The sequence below is a fragment of the Condylura cristata genome, unplaced genomic scaffold (genome assembly GCF_000260355.1).
Source record: "Condylura cristata isolate star-nosed mole 26May11 unplaced genomic scaffold, ConCri1.0 scaffold00010, whole genome shotgun sequence".
NCBI classification, from domain to species: Eukaryota; Metazoa; Chordata; class Mammalia; order Eulipotyphla; family Talpidae; genus Condylura; species Condylura cristata.
The window spans coordinates 42799932-42819273 of NW_004567111.1; the positions used below are offsets into that span (position 1 = coordinate 42799932).

Below are 19342 nucleotides of genomic sequence, written 5' to 3' on the forward strand. Positions count from 1 at the left end.
TTTTTTTGCCTTTTTATTGATGCCTTCTCACACTAGCAGATGAAGTGAAACGGCTACTTTCTCTGAGTCTTTCACTCTAAAAGAAATATTACAAGTACATTACACCCAGAAAGAGGCCCAGGATGACAAAGGGTTCAAAAATTCTATCATATGGAATAGGTTCAAAGATATTGAAGACATTTAAGCTGAAAACAAAAATGTGGATCAAGCAACAAAAATCAACTGATCTAGGAATGTCTAAGCTGAACTGTAGGTGACGTTTGGTTCTTTCAGTAAAGACATTGCTTCTCACTTGGCTATTTAACTCATCTGTTACTTAAATTCAAGACCCAAGACATGCAAAATTTCTTGGAAATGGAAATGCATGCCATATTTAGAGAACTGATTTGTATTTTGTATCATGTCTTTGTTAGTTTCCCATTTTCATATTATCTTTATAGTTAAATTCATATACTGCCTACTACATGCCAGCCATTATTCTAAGCGCTTCATGAAACCATCTTAACCCACCTTAAAAGTCCTATACAGTAAGTATCCTTATGACTTATTATTTTTTTAAATAAAAAAAAATTTTAAGTCACTGACTATTTGATTAATCACCAGTCAATAGCTCTCAAAAGAATATTCAAATCCAGTTTTTAAATCTCTCTGTATCATCCCTGTACTCACTCATCATGAAAAAGTACTCAAATGTGACTTACCACATTTTAATCTGAATTCTATTAAAGTCATATACCATTTTAATCATGAGCTGATAATGAAAACACTGTTCATTTCACTAAGTTAATTAAGCATAAAGCCATAATCTTAGACACTTGAAAATCAGTTTTATGAATTTAATTTACTTTTGGTTTTAATACAAAAACATTTCTATTTAGTATTTTACTTTTTGACTTTTTAAATAAAAAAATGCATGTTATTTCTATATATACTGTACTAAATCTAGATTTAAGTTGTAAAATAATAACACATCCAATTTTTTCAGTTCCATTCAAATGAGACTGAAATATATAGCAGAAAAGGTTACTTTATTCATGTGATTCTCCTCAATAAGAAAATAATTAACTTGAGGCCAGAAGTCACCTCATTGAAGTTTGTATTCCTGGTATCCAGATGTATGATTGACACAAAGTATGGTAAAAAATTACCCCATGTGTAAATCAGATGGAGTAACAAACTGGCCTCATAAGACTGTCTAGACCTGCTAAGAAAAAAAAGACCTGTAAGATCTGAGCAGATCACTCTACAAAAGCATTACTATATGCTGAAAAGTAGTATATTTAAGTTTAAACCTAAACTGAAGGCTTTCAGCAGTTTTTTAAACAAGAATATTATATTTAATCACTCTCAGAAAATGAACTGGTACTCTAAAAAGAAAGAGGTATCTGTGGCACATTAAAAGAAGACAGTAAGCATTTTCAAATTAAAAGGATATGTGGCAGGATTAAAGCAGAACTGGGGGGAAAAAAAGTTGATTTCATAGGAATGTATTTAAAAAGCTGATATAGGCCCTCTCTGGTGGCGCAGTGGGTTAAAGCACAGCACTACGAAGCTAAAGCCATTTCAGCACAAGTTTGATCCCTAGCTCCGGAGGTAACTCACCCACATGGTGTGACAGACCTTTCCTGACCCACCCGCTGTTCCCCTCAGTGGCAGACCTCTCCTGACCCACCTACTGCTCCCCTGAGTTAATCTGCCTATTCTGTTCCCCACTCTGTCTCTGTGAATCCCCTCACTACCCCTGCACCTCTGGCCTATACCTCAGTTAGGTGTGCATAAATAAATAAATCTTTTTTAAAAAAAAGCTGATATATATGTAAAATATAAAAAGCTTCAAAAGGGACCTGAAGTATGCTTAAAAAAGAGTAACATTTGTCACTACTGCTGTTATTATTAGTTGCTCCACTATACTATTTACAACATTAAGAAAAAATCCAAAGATAATGAAAATCTGGGGTAAGAAACATCATTTTTTTGTCTTGGTTTTTTTACATTTATAAAGTTTCAATTACAACAACAACTTTCAAGCATTGGACCATGACACAAAGTAGAACATGAGCTAATTATATAAGTCATATGAAAAGTATATAACTATATAACTGGATTTTTATATGTTCATATAACTAATTTTTTCCTTCAAAGTAATACTGTCTTTACCATAGGAAATACACTAAAATTTCTAGGCAACTCTACATCTTTTTTAAATTTGTTTTAAAGCAGGTTGTAGTAGACAATTGATTTTTTAAAAGCCAACAATACTGGGAAACTACAGCGTATGAAAACCCTTATTTTTAAGTTAGCTGTCAATCTGTCAGCTTCACCTAAGGTATCTCAAACCCATACCACAGACTTCAGTTAGTTTTAGGAACTCTACTATTTAATGAATATTTGAGTGCTTAAAATAATCATACCTGATAAACCTTTCAAATTCTAATAAAATTTCCATCAGTTTGTTCTTTCTTAATTGTAATTAACAAATTTTATTTAGAGTAACTCAGTAAACATCCTTTATCTTCAAACTAGTTTTTTTTTTGTAAGATGACATCATTTTTCCCTGTGATACACTTTGTTCATTTGTTTTTATGTATACAAAAAGAGGCCAGAGGTGTGGGGGTGGTGAGAATATTTGCCAGAGACAGAATGGGAAGCAAAACAGGCAGATCTACTGAAATATACTGCTGAGGGGAGCAGCAGTCAAGACAGGAGAGGTCTGCTGCACATGTGACTCACTTGCCGAGCCAGAGATCTAGCTGTTGCTACAATGGCTATCGATAGCTTCATAGTGTTGTGCTTTAAGCTGTTGTGCCACCAGGGAGGTCCCTGTTTTTTGTTTTAAAAATTATTTTCCAGTGACATTCTGAGTATTCACATGTCAATGTGGAATAGCTAAAACTTAGAAAATTACTTTAAGGACATTTACAACCTGTAGAAAAATTTGACATTCAACAACTGCTGCCTGATTGTTCTGTTCTTAAGATTCATATTTAAAAATTAGCATTAGTCAGTTGTTCCAGGATAGTAATCAAACACAACCCAGATTTTCAATATAGTTTGTGGGGGATACCACAATATCCCAAAACTACAATAAGACAAATTACCAAAAAGAAAAAAGCTCTGGAAAAAAATAAGTCATCGCAAACTACTATTTGTGTGTGTGTGTGATTTCAACACGTAGGTTTAATAAAATGGTAAATTTTCTATTTTGTGTGGGGTTTTTGTTTGTTTGTTTTCCCATCTGTACTTATATATTTTCAATTAAATTTATTTATTTAATATATATGTACATCATTATTCATTTTTAAGCAATGTTTAATTGCCCCAAGTGTAGACCACATAGAATTTCCTACCCTAATTCTCCAATTTCCACCTAGGCACCATCACCACAGTCCTCTGTGCTCCTCCCTCCCTCCTCCTGATCTCTCCCTCATCCTCTCTTGCAGGGAGTCTCTGGTTTGTTTTTGACAATCTTCTTTTCCTAATCACCAATTACCTTAGGTAAGTTCCTTTACTAGTGTTCTCTACCTCAGTTTCTTCATTTGTAAAATGAGGGTAAGACAAAACTATACTTGCTTCATGGAGCTGTTTCATGAATTACTGTCTAATCATTCCGAATGGTACTTAATAAGGCAGCATCCAATAAACCATAACGTAGGTTCTTCTTTTGTATTATATGAAATTAAGGTAAAGATTAAAAGTTCTTCACTTGGCTCTAAAAGTTTACCTAATAATAGAAAAGCAAGGCTTGGATTTCAGCTACTACTTTATTCTCTAAAAAGCAAACCAGTATATGCTACATACAAATGAAAAATGAGGAAGAAACAAAGATGATACATAATATCATTTTTTAAAGAGTCTATTATGTAGCTGTGGAGTGGGAACAGTTTAATTTCACCAACAGGAAAAACTTACTCATTATAGTCCCTGGTTAGACTGAAAAGGATTTGAGGTGGGGTGAATTTATGTTTTATGGCAAATTAGCTCTACCAAATTATAAACCAAAAAGTCCTACTTCATTTTCAGTGTCACAGTGAGGTAAAGAAGTAGGTTTCTAAATCTATATCAAAAAACACTAGATGGTCTAAACAGTGACAAGGCCTAGAATGTTGGTTGATTCAAGAGCCCTTCATTCAGAAGCTACTAACTGAAATGCTATCTAATAAAAATATGCAAATATATAATTTTTAAGAACAGCTACTTGCTATTACTAATCATATTTTTATTATAAAAACCACGGCATGCATGATATATCTTGAACCCCTCAACTAGGAAAATAAAATTTTTGTGGCAACTCAATTAAATTACATTATCATCCATTTATAACATCACAATGGAAATGAAGAACATCATCACTAAACATTTATTTTTGTCTTTTTATTAAAATAAAGGCTGAGACCCTCCCTGGTGGAGCAAGGGAGCAAGGGGTTAAGACGCAGCACTGCAAGCTGTTGCCAGCTGCTTCAATGCAGGTTCGATCCCCGGGCCCGGAGTTGATCCACATGGTGCGGCAGACCTCTCCTGACCCACCTGCTGCTCCCCTCAGCAGGGTACTTCATCGACCTACCTGTTCTGCTCCCCACTCTGACCCTGGAGAATCCTCTCACCACCCTTGCACCTCTCGACTGTACCCTAGTTCTGTATGCATAAATAAATCTTAAAAAAAAATGTAGCCTTAAATAATTAATTAAATTAAATTAAGGCTGACAGATACATCAGGTCATTCTGATTTAGCTCCTTACTCTGTTAAGATTTTCTTCAGCCCATTTTCCATTTTACTTTTGAACAAAATAGAATTTCCACAATCATTTCACCATGAACCCTAACCAAGGGAAATTTTCTCATTAGGAAAAAAGAAAAAATCTGTTCTACTGTAAAATTTATGGCTAAACAAAAGATTTTTTCAAATTTTTAATAATGAATCATAACATCTGATTTTGTGTATATATACCTTTATAAAGTTTTTACAATTAAGTTTTCATATATCATTTACTTAATAAACAATATGAGTTTATTTTTAACATATTGTTTTAATTTTTAATACACTATTTTGGGCCCTCCCTGGTGGCACAGTGGGTTAAAGAACAGCACTGCAAGCTAGCCTCAGCTACTTCAGTGAGCCTCAGCCCCAGTGATCCACATGGCACAGCAGACCTCTCCAAACTCACCCACTGCTCCTCTCAGCAATGTACTTTGTCTATCTGCCTGTTCTGCTCCCCGCTCTGTCTCTGGGGAATCCTCTCATCGCCCCTGTACCTCTGGCCTGTGCCCCAGTTCCATATGCATAAATAAATAAATCTTTAAAAAAATTTAAAAAACAAAAAACACTATTTTGAAAATTTCTACAAAAGATTCATTTTACTAAAGATATGTGTGTGCGCACATGCATGTATCTCTGAGATTACTGCTGCTACAGAATCGTCTTCAGAGTACAAAGATTGCCTAGGTTTTAAATCAGACATTTTAAAATCTCTTTCATGTCAAAACAAGAGTACTCTGAAAAGTCAAAAAAAAAATTTGTAATGTGAACCAAATGTCATGGGCATAAGTGAGACAGTTACAAAGAAATATAGTCTTGCCTTGTCATCTTTCCCTCTTGCTCTAGAATCCTTCTCCCTACTTGTAGAGGGTTTTTCACTCTTTGATATAGGATGTGCTCGGCCTACAGGTCCCCGTGCGCCTATTCCTGGCATTTCTTTCCTCAGAGGTCTTACTTCTCGATTGGGACGCCTTATTTGATGTGGAGCTCTGACAAAAGAAAAATGAAAATTGAAATTAATCAGAGGCAAAAGTATTTCAATACTATCTTAATAATATCAAATAAGAAGTCCCAAATTTCTATTCTATTCTTTTTTCCCCAATTCATGACCACACCTATTAGATTTTCAAAGTTTTTAATCTATCAGTTTTCTCATGTTTTTTAAAATAAACTGATTCAATTATTAAATACATATAAATGACATGTCTAGCAGCAATCATTTTGTCAAAATTACTTTTTAACCAATAGAGGGCAATACAGACTATTTTTAGGTAATAAACTTAATAATGTAGTGGGAAGTCAACTATTCACTACTGTCTTAAACCAAGAATTAACTTTTAAGCATGAAGGACAGGAATTCAAAATATGTATTTTTGCACAAATTTATTTTTTACAAGCAAAATGATTGTCTCTGCTCTATACTGGACCAGTATTTCATTCACCAAATTACAAGTGGCAAGGTTTAAAATTAAATATTCTTATAAAAAAAGTAATTTATGTATTAAAAATATTATTTATGTTTTAAAGGTATAAAAATCACAGAATCACTCAAATTATACAAGCTTCAAATGTAAATTAAGAATTTCAATGAATATATAAAGTAACTATACACATAAAGTGACATTTTGCTTCATGTAATTTGAAATGTTTTCTTTAAATAGTAAATTTGAAGGCTTTTCTGCACAAGTATTTATTTGTCTTTCTGGGTGTCAAGAGGACTACATTATTTTATGTCTAATTCCTCAGTCTTTCCTTGACCTGTTCCTGCCTAGCTCTGTTTCCTACCTTTTCTCTATATATAGTCTGCTGGTAGTTGTAAGCCCTTCGAATCCCATGTTGTATTCTTTTGTTCACCCATATGTCACATCTATTATTACCCCTTATTCAGCTTCATGCTTTTTATTCACTTAACTCATCATGGAATTTTTTCTTCCTGGCATCAGGAAAAGTAACATATATACATATAATTCAATTAGTCCTACAGGGAAGGAAAATGGATAAAAAACCAGGATCATTATAGACTCAAGGCAAAAAGATTAAAAAAAAAAAAAAGGTTAACATATTGCAGGTCTCATGTAACATCTTCAGACTGTTGCAGTTATATCATGGCATAAAATTGTTAGTTATGGGCCCTCCCTGGTGGGCAATTGATTAAAGCTCAGCACTGCAAGGCAGCCATAGCCCTTCAGTGTGAGTTCCATCTCCCACCCAGGAAACGATCCATGGCAGACCTCTGGCATCCATGGCATGGCAGACCTCCCCTGACCCGCCCAATGTTCCCCTCAGCAATGCACTTTGTCAATCTGCCTGTTCTGCTCCCCACTTTGTCTCTGGTGAATCCTCTCACCACCCTGCACCTCTGGCCTGCACCTCAGTTCTGTATGCATAAACCTTTTTTTTAAAATGTTAATTATGAAATAAGCTAATTAAAAAAACCTGCATGTCTCTGTTATAGGTTACCATATACTATTTCTGAATCCTTAGAGTATAATCCAATTAAACAATTATTTACTGAACACCCATTAGGAAGTATATAATCCTTACTATGGTAGGCCCTACAAGAAGACAAAGGAAATATGCTATTTTGTGAAAAAAAATTTAGGAAAGGAAGTAGAAAAAATAGATAAGGCATTTCTAATATTAAAGCTATTATTATATTACTGGTTATACTGCATTACTCATTTTTTAATCATTCTGCCAATAAAATAAAAATATGATGAGTCATAAGAACTAAAAATTCTATATTGCTTTTTTCCTAATATTTCAGCATAATTAACATTTTAAAAAGAATTTTTGTTATCTTTTGATAAAGCAGTGGAAAGCAGATCAGAACTTTTATTTACATATATTTTCCTGAGTTTATGTTTATGACCCAAGACCATAAAATGTGGCCAACAATCACTTCTGCATAGAATACCCATTAAGTTAGCCCCTTTGTTAGCAGCTGCGCCTGCTATTTAAATAGTCTATCACTGTGGTCCTGTTTTTTAGATACAGTCTGAAGCTTTTGGCTGGCAAATCCATCCTTTATATCTGCATGCCATGCTGCTCCTCAACTGTTGGATTTCTCCCACTAGAACTAAGTTGCTTAAGATGAATTGTAGTGAATCTTGAAATATTTATTCTGCCTTCTCAGCTTGTGCTTTCCCCATGTTACTCTCTAATTAATAGTTGTTTAGGAGTGCTGCTAGAGTCTATTTTGCACACACCTCCAACTCCGTAAAGCTATGTTGCTAGAATTACTTCAAAGCTCACACATAGTGTGTAACTAAGTGTCTGCTACTGCTGACCTTGTTCTGTCACTCAATATTCTGATGAGCTCATGAATAGTATGTATGAATGAAACTCTCAAGAAGCCAGATGTGCCATTTGTGACAAATTCTATGTCTCCCAGAAAGTATGCCTCTCCTTTGTAAGTTTTCAGTTCCATCTCACTGCAGTTTGATATTGTATTTGTAAGAGACTCTGTCAACTTTCCATAAGACATCCTTGATTTGTTCTGTAATCTCGTCCTCTTTCTGCGCATCACTGCACAATGTCATGCTTCAATTTAAAGATTCAGTGGCAGTTTTTAGGCTATATAAGAAATGTCTCAAATGTTCTCTTACTGGTCTCTGCTTAAAAACAGACTTTAATAGGGTTACACAATATCATCAACCTCTGCCCCAATGGTCAAACATTGTACTAGTTTACAGAATTTCAAGTACAGAGAATAAGTAGATCTTCAGATAGTAGATTTCAGATAGTAGGTCTCATTGAGCTCTATTGTTCTATGTGAATGTATTTCCCTGTAGGAATGAAGAGAAATATGCATATTCTATCATATGCATATAAGCATATCCAATACTTCCTCTTTCTAAGCAATATTAATTATCAATATTTTATGTAAGTATTCTATCAGCATTGCTTATTATAACAAATATCTAGAAACAACCCAAATATCCTGTACCAGAAAAGACACAGAAACTGTACTACATAGTCACAGAATACTACATACAAGTGAATATTAATTATAACTATAAACAGTAACAGTAAGCAAACCCAAAGAATATAATATTCGGTGAAAAGTAAGTTCGAAGAACACATACAGTACGATCCCAAGCAAAATAGGATACTCCATGTAGACACAAACATATATTAGAAGTATAAAGAAAGTCAAGGGAATAATAATCCTAAATTCAGAACAGTCTCTAACTCTGAATGGGGAAAAACGGGAATTGGGTACAGGGGGACTTGAACAATAACAATAAAGTTGTTTATCTTAAATTCTATATGGGTACACAGATACTAAGTATTGTGACTCCTTTATATGTGTGTGTGTGTGTGTGTGTGCACTTTATATAAATTTTAATGACTCATTTTATCTATTCAGTAGTTAATAAAATTTTATATATGATTATACAATACTAGTTAATGTATCTGAGCACCAAAAAATAAAACCCAGATTCTCTTTTTTAATATTATAACTATTACTTATCAATAACATACACATTTCCTTGAAAAAAATAAAGTTTGAGCACTTAAAAAAATGAAATTATAGGCTAGCTACAAAGCTTCTGGTACATTCTACAAACATATACATTCTAGTGATGTGGGTTCAAAAAACATAGATTATCAGCTGAACCTACTGGATTACTGTCTGGCAAATTTCCATAAAAGATCATACTTAAAAGGATGTCTTGTGGCACCTATCTCAACAATCCCAGGAAGAAAAAGGGAAAGAGTTTTATTCTGGCGATGCCATTAGTCCACCTCATATTAAGAAACAGTCTAAGATCTGATCACAATTTTCTCCAATTGTTATACAGACTCCTCTTTAAGATCCTCATCTACTGAGCTCTTTCTGTTTCTTCTAGCTCTGTTTAATAATAATACTATATTTCTTATATTACATTTTTTCCCTCACATTGTTAGAATTCTAGTATAAAAACAAGTATTTTGGAACAGGCTCTATATATTACCAAGAATATAAAACAGATTAAAGTTAATTTCTGGAAAACAAAAAAAGTCTTACTTTATCATTACATTAATTATATTATTCTAGAATTAACTAAACAAGGAAACAGCCCTCTCCATAACTAATAAACTACTGAATATGTTCCAAGTAATTCATATTGAGACTTTAATTAAGACCTGGAATCCAAGTGAGAAACTGAGTCCTAAAGAAATTATTTAGTAAGGAATTAGAAGATTAAAACAAAGTTTAAATAGAAATTTAAAAACCTATGATTTGAAATTAAATATTAATTATAAATTTAATGTCCACTCTCATCTAATATTGTGACTATTCTTTAAAATCAGTAAATATTTATTGTTTACCTCATAAATACAAGAACTATGCTAGATGTTATGTTAATGTAAAAATGTTGCAAATACTATTCTATCTTACAGAGAAACCACATGGGAATTTGCAGTCAACATTAGATTTAGAATCCTAAAATCTGGGGGCCTTTTTACTCCAAGACCCAACAATTACTGATTATATGAGCATTATCACTTACTATCTGTAAGTCTCATGTTCTTTCTCTGTAGAAGCAAATATATCATAGAATTGTTAGTCAATTATTCACTGATATACAGTAAAATGTACATATATTAAGTGTAAAACTCAGTAAACTATGGTACTATATAACAACCCTTAGACCGACATATATAATAGCTCCCAATATCACAGAAAGCTTATTCACTGCTCCTTAGTCAATTTCAATTCCTAAACTTTTACTAGCATAGATTAAGTTTGCCTGTTTGAGTTTCACATAAATGGAACAAGTCCTATAAGTACATACACTGTGTCTGGATTCTTTCTTTCAGCATTACCTATGAAATGCATCCATATTCCCATATATAGCATAAATATACCACTATTTATCTAACTACTGCTGTTGAACATGTGTTGTGGTCCATTTGATGTTATTCTTTTCTGTTCATAGTAAATATTTATGTTCAATTCTTTGTGGTACATTTCCAGGAGTAGAATTGCTGTACCATAGGATAGATGTAAGATTAGTTAGTTAATATGGATCGTTTTCCAAAAAGATAGTATCATTTTAAGCTCCCACCAACAATGTGTAAGAGTGCTAGTTGCTCTAACCTAGCCATTCTTGCAAGAATGTAGTGGTAACTCACTACCTGTTCTCTGACTTTCTGAATGACTACAGATTCTGAGAACCTTTCAACAATATGCTTATTGGCCGTGTGAATATCTTGTTTTGTACAGTGCCTGTTCCAATCTCTAGTCCATTTTATTTTTTCTATCATGTTATCTCACTTTTATTAGTGTTGTTCTTTATCTGGATATAAGTCCTTTATCAGACATATATATGTATGTGTACACATATATACACACATTTATACACATGGATATATATGAAGATATTTGCATACCTTCATAACCTGACTTTTTATGTATATACATATATACACACACATACATATATAGCTTCACTTTTTTTATTCTTTGTGGTAGCACATATATATATATACACATCACACATATCAAAATATCACATGGTATTACATATATCAAAATATATGTGGTATCACATATAATAATATGAAAAGATATTTGCATATAGTCTAGCCTGATTTTTATGTGTGTGTGTGTGTGTATGTGTGTATAGCTTGATTTTTTTATATTCTTTGTGGTATCTCTCTTGATAAAGCTCAAGTTTTATAATTCTGACTGACCATTCTTTTAACTTTAATAGTTTTATGACCTATATAATAAATCTTTGCTGCCTCAAGATCAAATCTTTTTAAATTTCCTTCTGTTAGTTTTATTTTTTATACTTTAGGCAGTATCTATTTCAAATTAATTTTCATATGTGATACAAGGGGTTATTTTTTTTCCCTCATATATGGATATTCAGTTAACTCAGAAGCATTTACTGACAAGACCCCCCTCCTTTACCTACTGAACTGGTGGTATCTTCCTCATAAATCAAGTGATATTACAGAAGTAAACCTTTAATGATAGGTTCCAGTTCTAAAAAGAACCTCAGAAATTTTGTTTATACCATAAGATTATAAACAAACATTTGCTACAATATATTCAGGAATTTGCTCAAAAGAATAATTTTTTTTAAATAAATATCTAAACTTTACTAAATGCAAGACACTATACTACATAATATAAAAGGCTGTATGTAATAGCTTAAGTCTTCCCTCATTAGTTAACCAAATCAATCACATTTGAAATTACATAAATATGGCAGGCCATGTTGATGTGAGTTGTTTTGTATTCCCAAGAATGTTTTGGGGGCAGAAAATACTATCAAAGGCTTACTTTGATTTTTAAAATATTCAGTTTAAAAAAGCTAAAAACCAAAAACTTTAAACCTTAAAACATTTAGAAGATTCTGCTTACATATCTTTTCCTATATACAAGACTATCAGATTTCAGAAGTCACTTTTAAAAGGTTTTTAAATAATATTTGGTCCCATTTACAAGCATGGTTAATTAAATATCACCAGGAATTTTTACCTATATTTGTAAATTTAAAATACGTTAGTTCCTTCTTAGTTAACTGTCTTAATAAAACACAACTTACATACAAACACCTTTATAAACTTAGTAAAATACTTGCAAATAAGGTGAGTATAAATTTTTTCTAAATGTTCCCTAAGAATACTATTGTAAATTATATTTTAAAAATGATCTAATTTATTCCAAAATAGATTTTAAATTGGAATTGCAGTTATCTCCTTCAATAGTCATATTTTAAACTATAAATACATTAAAATATGCAACTATGTAATATTCCATTACAGAAAAATATCATTCATAGTTTTAATTCTTTTAGACATTTCTATTCTTAATTCTAAATTTTCCTAGAATTGAAAGCTATTTACTACAAAAGATAATTATCATCTAAGAAAACAATTAACCATAAAGTTCCACTGGTATAAGATCTGGAGATACAGAAATATTTCTTAGACCATTTCCATTGAGTATCATGGTGGGTTACCTTCTTAGAATTTTGTTATTAGTCACTGCCAGATATGTCAGCAGATTAGTGACTGAATTCTTGTCAGTAATTCTGATGAGACACAACTGGGTCTTTCTTAAAATTGCTAAGCCACCATTCTATCACTTCAACTGTGGTAGGGAAAAAGATGATAATATTACTAACTCTCTAGTCTAGTGGTGAAATTCCACCACACCCAGACAGCTTAGTTACACATTGTTCTTCTTTTAACTCTGAAGATAGGTTGTTGTTTCCATTTAATTGAAATATATATATATATATATATATCATTGTTTATTTTTGTATAATCTGTTTGTATGCTTTCTCCTTTTAGGTGTATTCCCTATAAAATTTCCACAGCCAATTCACCTGTGAACCATCATTGTAGTTCCCTTTGCTCTTCTCTCCCCTGTTTGGATCCCTTTTCCTCCCTCTAACTCATAGAATGTCTCTGATTTGTAGTTGCCTGCTAATTTACTTATTTATTATTATTGCTATTTTTTTTTTTTACCTGAGCCCTTGTTTGGTTCCCTCTATTGTTACTATAAGTGAAACCATCTGATATTTTTCTTTTTCCTTCTGGCTTATTTCGCTTAGCATAATCCCTTCTAGCTCCATCCATGTTGCTGCAAATGCATGGTACTTTTTTGATTACTGAATAGTATTCTATTGTGTAAATACACCACATCTTCTTGACGCAGTCATCTATTTCTAAGCAGTTAAACTGTTTCCATAACTTATCTATTGTAAATAGTGCTGCAATAAACCAAATTTTTATTTTTTGCCTAACTCTAACAGCTTACAATCAGAAGGACAACAGCATTCTTTTAGATCATAAGGACTCTGCAACTTTTACTACATTAAAATATTGGATGAACTTCAGAAATCTCAGTCCTATGTCTAATTTACAGTCAATTTCTATAATTATAGTGGCTAAAGAGCAGCAAGGCAAAGGTTTTTTTCAATAAAAATTAAAAGTATTGTGTTTTATTTGGTGATGGGAAACCCAAGGGGACTGCAACTGAGATGGGAAAATGCACAAAAATATGTAAAAATAAATATAATAATAATAATAATAATGTGTTTTTATTTTATTCTAACTTACCCACTCTCTTGTTCCCATTCCTTAGTTTATCTCTAATGAAATAAAATTTCTTTCAGTTGTCTTTTCTGTAACATAAAAAAATGGTAAAAAAAAAAAAAAAAAAAAACCTTCTACCTAGAATTTCAAAATAAGGCTTTCAAATAAGTGACAACCGAGTACTATAAAATAAAACAAATACTCCTCAGGAGAAACCTATATAAAATAAATAACTGAAACATCCAAATGGAACAACCTCCTACTCTCAAGATACTTTAGAATTTGGAGCCTAAAAAAAAAATCTGTGCTCAAACTTATATGATCTTGCCTGATTTCTTTTTCCCCTATTTGAAGTAGTATCAGAAGAGAACTTTCACAATCTCTCACTTCCATTATCTACCACTTCCATGTCCTTGGAAATGCCTTACAATGCACCCCACTTGTAAACTACAATCCATCTTCTCTCTTCTATTCAAGGACATTATTTCAATACTTGTCCATTTTTTTTGTGCAGTGCATCATTTTTCCCCCTCTTTATGAAAGCATTTTCATCAGCATTCCTTAGAGATCTGTTATTTCTTTCCTCTCTATAACAACAACTATTGATTCCATGACTTCCCTGACTACCATTTGTCTGCTTCCCTTTTCAACAAGATTAATTAAAAGAATTTATGTATTTGTTTTCAATTCCTTTCGTCCTGTTCTATGAAGCCACTACATTATTCTCTAGCATTCCACCAAAAATGCTCACCAAGATCACCAAAGAGCTCCATGTTGTTAAATCCAACTGTCAAGGCCTATCTTACTTGACCTATACAGGAGTACCTGTACAAAGGGAAGTGCTTAGAATATTCAAATCGCAGTTTCTTCTAAAAATAGAGATAATAATAGTAGTACCTATTTTGGAAGGGAGTTGTGAAGACTAAATAAGAAATGTGCTCTATAAAGTTGATAGTACAGCATATGGTTCATATTTAGGAACATTTACTGATGTCAGTTACTGTGGTTAAACAGTACTACTACCTATATTCTACCTAGTCTAAAAATAAAGTTCATGCCATACTCCAGAAACAGAATTTTGGAAGAGAACAACTCGAGAAAGTTAAGGTGATGATTATAATTCTCAGCATGGCAATTGCACTAGGTAAATAACCTATCCCACCATTTCAAGAATGACCTTACAAGTTGTTTCTTAGAATTCATTAATTATTGATGATCACCAAAGAACTATCACTCACACCAATCTCTCTCAAACTACTGTTCTCTTTTATAATCTCCATTGTAAATGAGACTAGTAATTTAGTTTGTATATTTAATTTTCTGTTTGAATTTTTTTCATTCTCTGTATCTCAACCAAGTCCACTCCATTTCACCTTAGTAATAGCTCTCATATACGTTTTATAGACTATATGATTAGGAGGGCAGGGACTCAGTCTGTCTCAGCATTCTAGCACAGTACTGGCATTTGGCCACTTACATGGCATATAATGGGTACCAGTAAGTATCCTAGTTCAAACATTCCAGGATATCTATATTATTTGTTCTTATATTGATTTGCTGGGGCTATGTTTTTCGTTAACTATCTTTATGCTTTCCAAGGGGCAAAAAAAATGTCTTAATATATGACATGTATGTTCATAAAATATGTGAGATCAATGTTTTTCTTCCAAAGATTTCAAAACAACTTTTTAAAACAAACTCATTTTACCACAATATGCATTTTACAGAATGAGAAAAATGAAGCACAGACAAGTGAACTTACATTGGAGAACAACTCAAATAGTGATATAACAAAAACCTCCTCTCCTACTTCCTAATCCCAGGTAAATAACTGAATTAAAGCTTGGGTGAAATATCTCTATGAAAGAAATGGTAGTTTATTACTTTAAAGGAAATTGATGTCGTAGTTAAGAGATTTTTTTTCTACTGCAAATTAGAGTTTAAAATGCTGGAAGTTACCTAATCTATCTAGATACCCAAAGAAACAACTTTAATTCCACCTTTCTGAAATTCTACAGAACTCAAACTTGATAAGAAATCAACCTTCTTATCTATAATTACACAAACAAAAAAAACACTATACCTTTTGGTTCCATATGTAATAATATTAGAGGGCCTACTAAAAGTTCTATTCTACTTATACAGAATAAGCCAAATGATTAATTTCAGGCTTGTATATTCTATTCTTACTGCCACCTCTCCCAAAAAATTTAACTTTAAAAGACCTAACACACTTTTACACTGATTAAAGAATACTTTATTGAATATATGTCAAATAGTGTTCCAATACAGAAAATCTGAGTTTCATAGCTACAAGTCACAGCAGGAAAGATCATTTTTAAATGGTATCATTGAAGAGAATATGCTTAATCAAAACCCATGGAGAATACTTTAAAATAATTTGATTAGTGCAAGATACCTTTTAATTTAGAATACTAAGAGTGATCTGGAGGCTTCATATCCGTGGGGCAGAATTCTAATATTATTACTACCTCCCATCATAATCTTACTTTTGTAGTCAATTTTCTCACATTTATAACAATGAAAATCTTACTCATTTTAAAAATTGTTCTCATTTAGTTATATAGCTGCTAGTGATTTATAACAGGATAAGATTAAAATCAAAAGATACCTGGTAGATAAGATTTAACTAGAAGCAATTAACGCAAAGTGGCAAAGCACTACTGGAAACCACAGTACAAAAATTACTTTGGTATGCAACAATTAGGATAGAGATCCTGTTTTAAAAATTTATGAGGGGCCCTCCTTGGTGGCGCAATGGGTTAGGATGCAGCACTGCAAGCTGGCTGCAGCCACTTTAGTGAGAGTTCGATCCCCCGCCCCAGAGCTGACCTACATGGCGCGGCAGACCTCTGCCTGTTGCTCCCCTCAGCAGTGTACTTCATCGATCTGCCTGTTCTGCTCCCTACTTTGTCTTTGGTTAAGCCTCTCACCACCCTGCACCTGTGGCTTGTACCCCAATTCTGTATGAATAAATAAATAAATCTTTAAAAAAGAAAAAGTTCACGAAGTTTAAAAGCACAAACCCACAAAAAGAACTATCAAATTAGTAGCTAATGCAAAACACATTAGATGCACCTGGAACTATTTTGACAAAATAAGGTAAATTATATTTTCTGATTGACTTAACACTATAATTTCAGTGAGATGTTCCCCAAATTTTTAATTAAATTTAAAACATCAATATTCATTTCAGTAAGCATTTTCTTTATCTATATACCTCTAATAAAAATTTAATCATGTGAACAATAAATCTGTAGAGCATGTATATCAAAACATAACCACAGATACCACTAAGTATATAGGAAAGTAACAAAAAAATGGATATAAACAAAACTCCTGAAGTTAAGGAGATTTGGATTCACAGCCTAGTTTTCCCACTTTTTTATTCAGATGACTTTAGGAAAATAACAAAGTCTACAAGCTTCACTTTCCTATTGCTTCACCAATAACTGGGGTTCATAATAAATTACTAATGCGAATATGAGTAAACAGTTAACAGTAGCTATTTTCATGGGCTCAGAAGTTTAGATAATGACTGTAAAACATATAGTAAGTGAAAATAATCAACCTCATGAAATTTAAAACAAAACTATTCTCTCTGTGAGAGAAAGAAAACTGCCAATTTCAGAAAACTAATATACAACGGAATATGCAGGAAGAAAATCAACTTCCTTATGGAACTTTATGAATGAGACTGTCACTTTTAATTCCTGTATTTATCTAAAGAACACTGCAGTATTTCATTTCTGAGTTGACCATTAATTTTAACTACATACTTAATTACAAGCCAGTTATAACTGACCTAGATACTAAATTCTATTCACCAACAGGAAGCAGACATCCCCATTTTATAGATAGTGAGACTAATTATCAGAGAGTTAAATACCATTCAATGTCATAAACCAAGTAGGAATTAGAAGTAGCATATATACTCAGATCTCATGAACAAGAATTAACATCTAAATGTCTTCCATGAAATCAAGAATGTGCAAAAACAGTTTCCATTATTTACTCTCTCTAGTGAAACAGTTTGAAAATTGTACATAACTGTAAGAAGAAAAACATGTTTCTAACTTTCATAATTTTTAACCCTAAACTTAAAATCTGAGTATTATTTTATCAGCCCATAAACACAAACCTGTAAAAAGGTTTACTTCATTAATATTTGCCTTCCATATTTATCACCATGATGTTATTACTTCATAAAAGACCTGTGACTTGCTTATGTAAAGGTTATATTTAAAAGTTAAAAACTACTAATTCCATGCCATTACTCGGGGTATTAGACAATTCCTTCACTAGTAAAACCTTGTGGAGTTTTTTTACATTTATTTCCTATTATTGTGATATTTGTGGGAATGGGGATCTTTTTCCCTGGGCAATACACAGTCTTAGATTGCCTTTATTAAGAGTTTCTGATACACAGAAGGAAAAAAAAAAATATGCACAATGGATACATATAAAGGAAATGTTTTTTAATTTAGTGTGAAGAAAGAAAGTTTAGATAAATACATTCAGGTCCACTCATCTTTCATTTTCATTGAGAAGATGGATTAAAAAGAAGGATAAAAAAAGGGCCCTCCCTGGTGGCACAGCGGGTTAAAGCACAGCACTGAGAATCTAAAGCCACTTCCGCATGAGTTCGATCCCCGCCTGCCCCGGAGGTGACCACATGGCACGGCAGACCTCTCCTGGCCCGCCCGCTGCTCCCCTCAGCAGTGTGCTTCGTCGATCTGCCTGTTCTGCTCCCCACTCTGTCTCTGGTGAAGCCTCTCACCCTCCGCATCTCTGGCCTGTACCCCAGCTCTATATGAATAAATAAATAAATCTTTAAAAAAAAAAAAAAAGAAGGATAAAAATAAGATGTGTTATAGGCAGTAAGTGGAAGAGAAAGAAAAGGAAATAATTGGGCTAGTATATCTCCAATAAGAAGTTCTCAGTTAAGTGTTCTATCAACAAAAAAACAATAATGACAAATTTTATTCAGTTTGAGCCAAAAATATCAGAGATGTTACCTGGGCTCACTGCTTTTTGGAACATATCACAGTGCTCTAGCAATGCAGAACAGATTATTTCCAGTATTGAAAGTTATTCCTAGAACCAGAGGGCTTCATTGGAAAATTGTAGCAAACACACACAGAAGAATTAATAACAATCCTCAAACACTCCAAGAAACCTGAAAAGGAAACACTTCCATATATATTTTATGGAAACAGTATTATCCTGATGTCAAAGCCAGATAAAGACACTACAAAAAAACTATAGATTATATACACAGGTATATGTTTTCAACAAAATATCAACAAGTCATATTCAACAACACATTGAAAAGATTATGCACCATAACCAGAGGGATTTATCCCTGGGATGCAATATATGTGGCGTACCACATTAACAAAACAGAAGATAAAAATCATATAACAGATTGTATATAATTCATGATAAAAAACGTCAATAAATTGGGTCTAGCTGGAAAGATATCTCTTGTTCATTAATCAGAAAATTAATAGTGAAAAC

The 19342-nt window shown here is 32.7% G+C and overlaps 1 protein-coding gene across 5 annotated transcripts in view; it reads right to left on the reverse strand.

Annotated features, from left to right (window-relative positions):
- KATNAL1 (katanin p60 subunit A-like 1) overlaps positions 1-19342 on the reverse strand; it is an 85929-nt gene that overhangs the window by 37724 nt on the left and 28863 nt on the right. For all 5 annotated transcript variants that reach the window (XR_001145342.1, XM_012723344.1, XM_012723342.1 and 2 more), the window contains exon 4: positions 5574-5742. Coding sequence is in view for 4 of the 5 variants with exons in the window: in XM_012723344.1 (XP_012578798.1) it covers positions 5574-5742 (169 nt within the window). In the remaining variant the exon portion in view is untranslated. The remainder of the gene's footprint in view (positions 1-5573; positions 5743-19342) is intronic.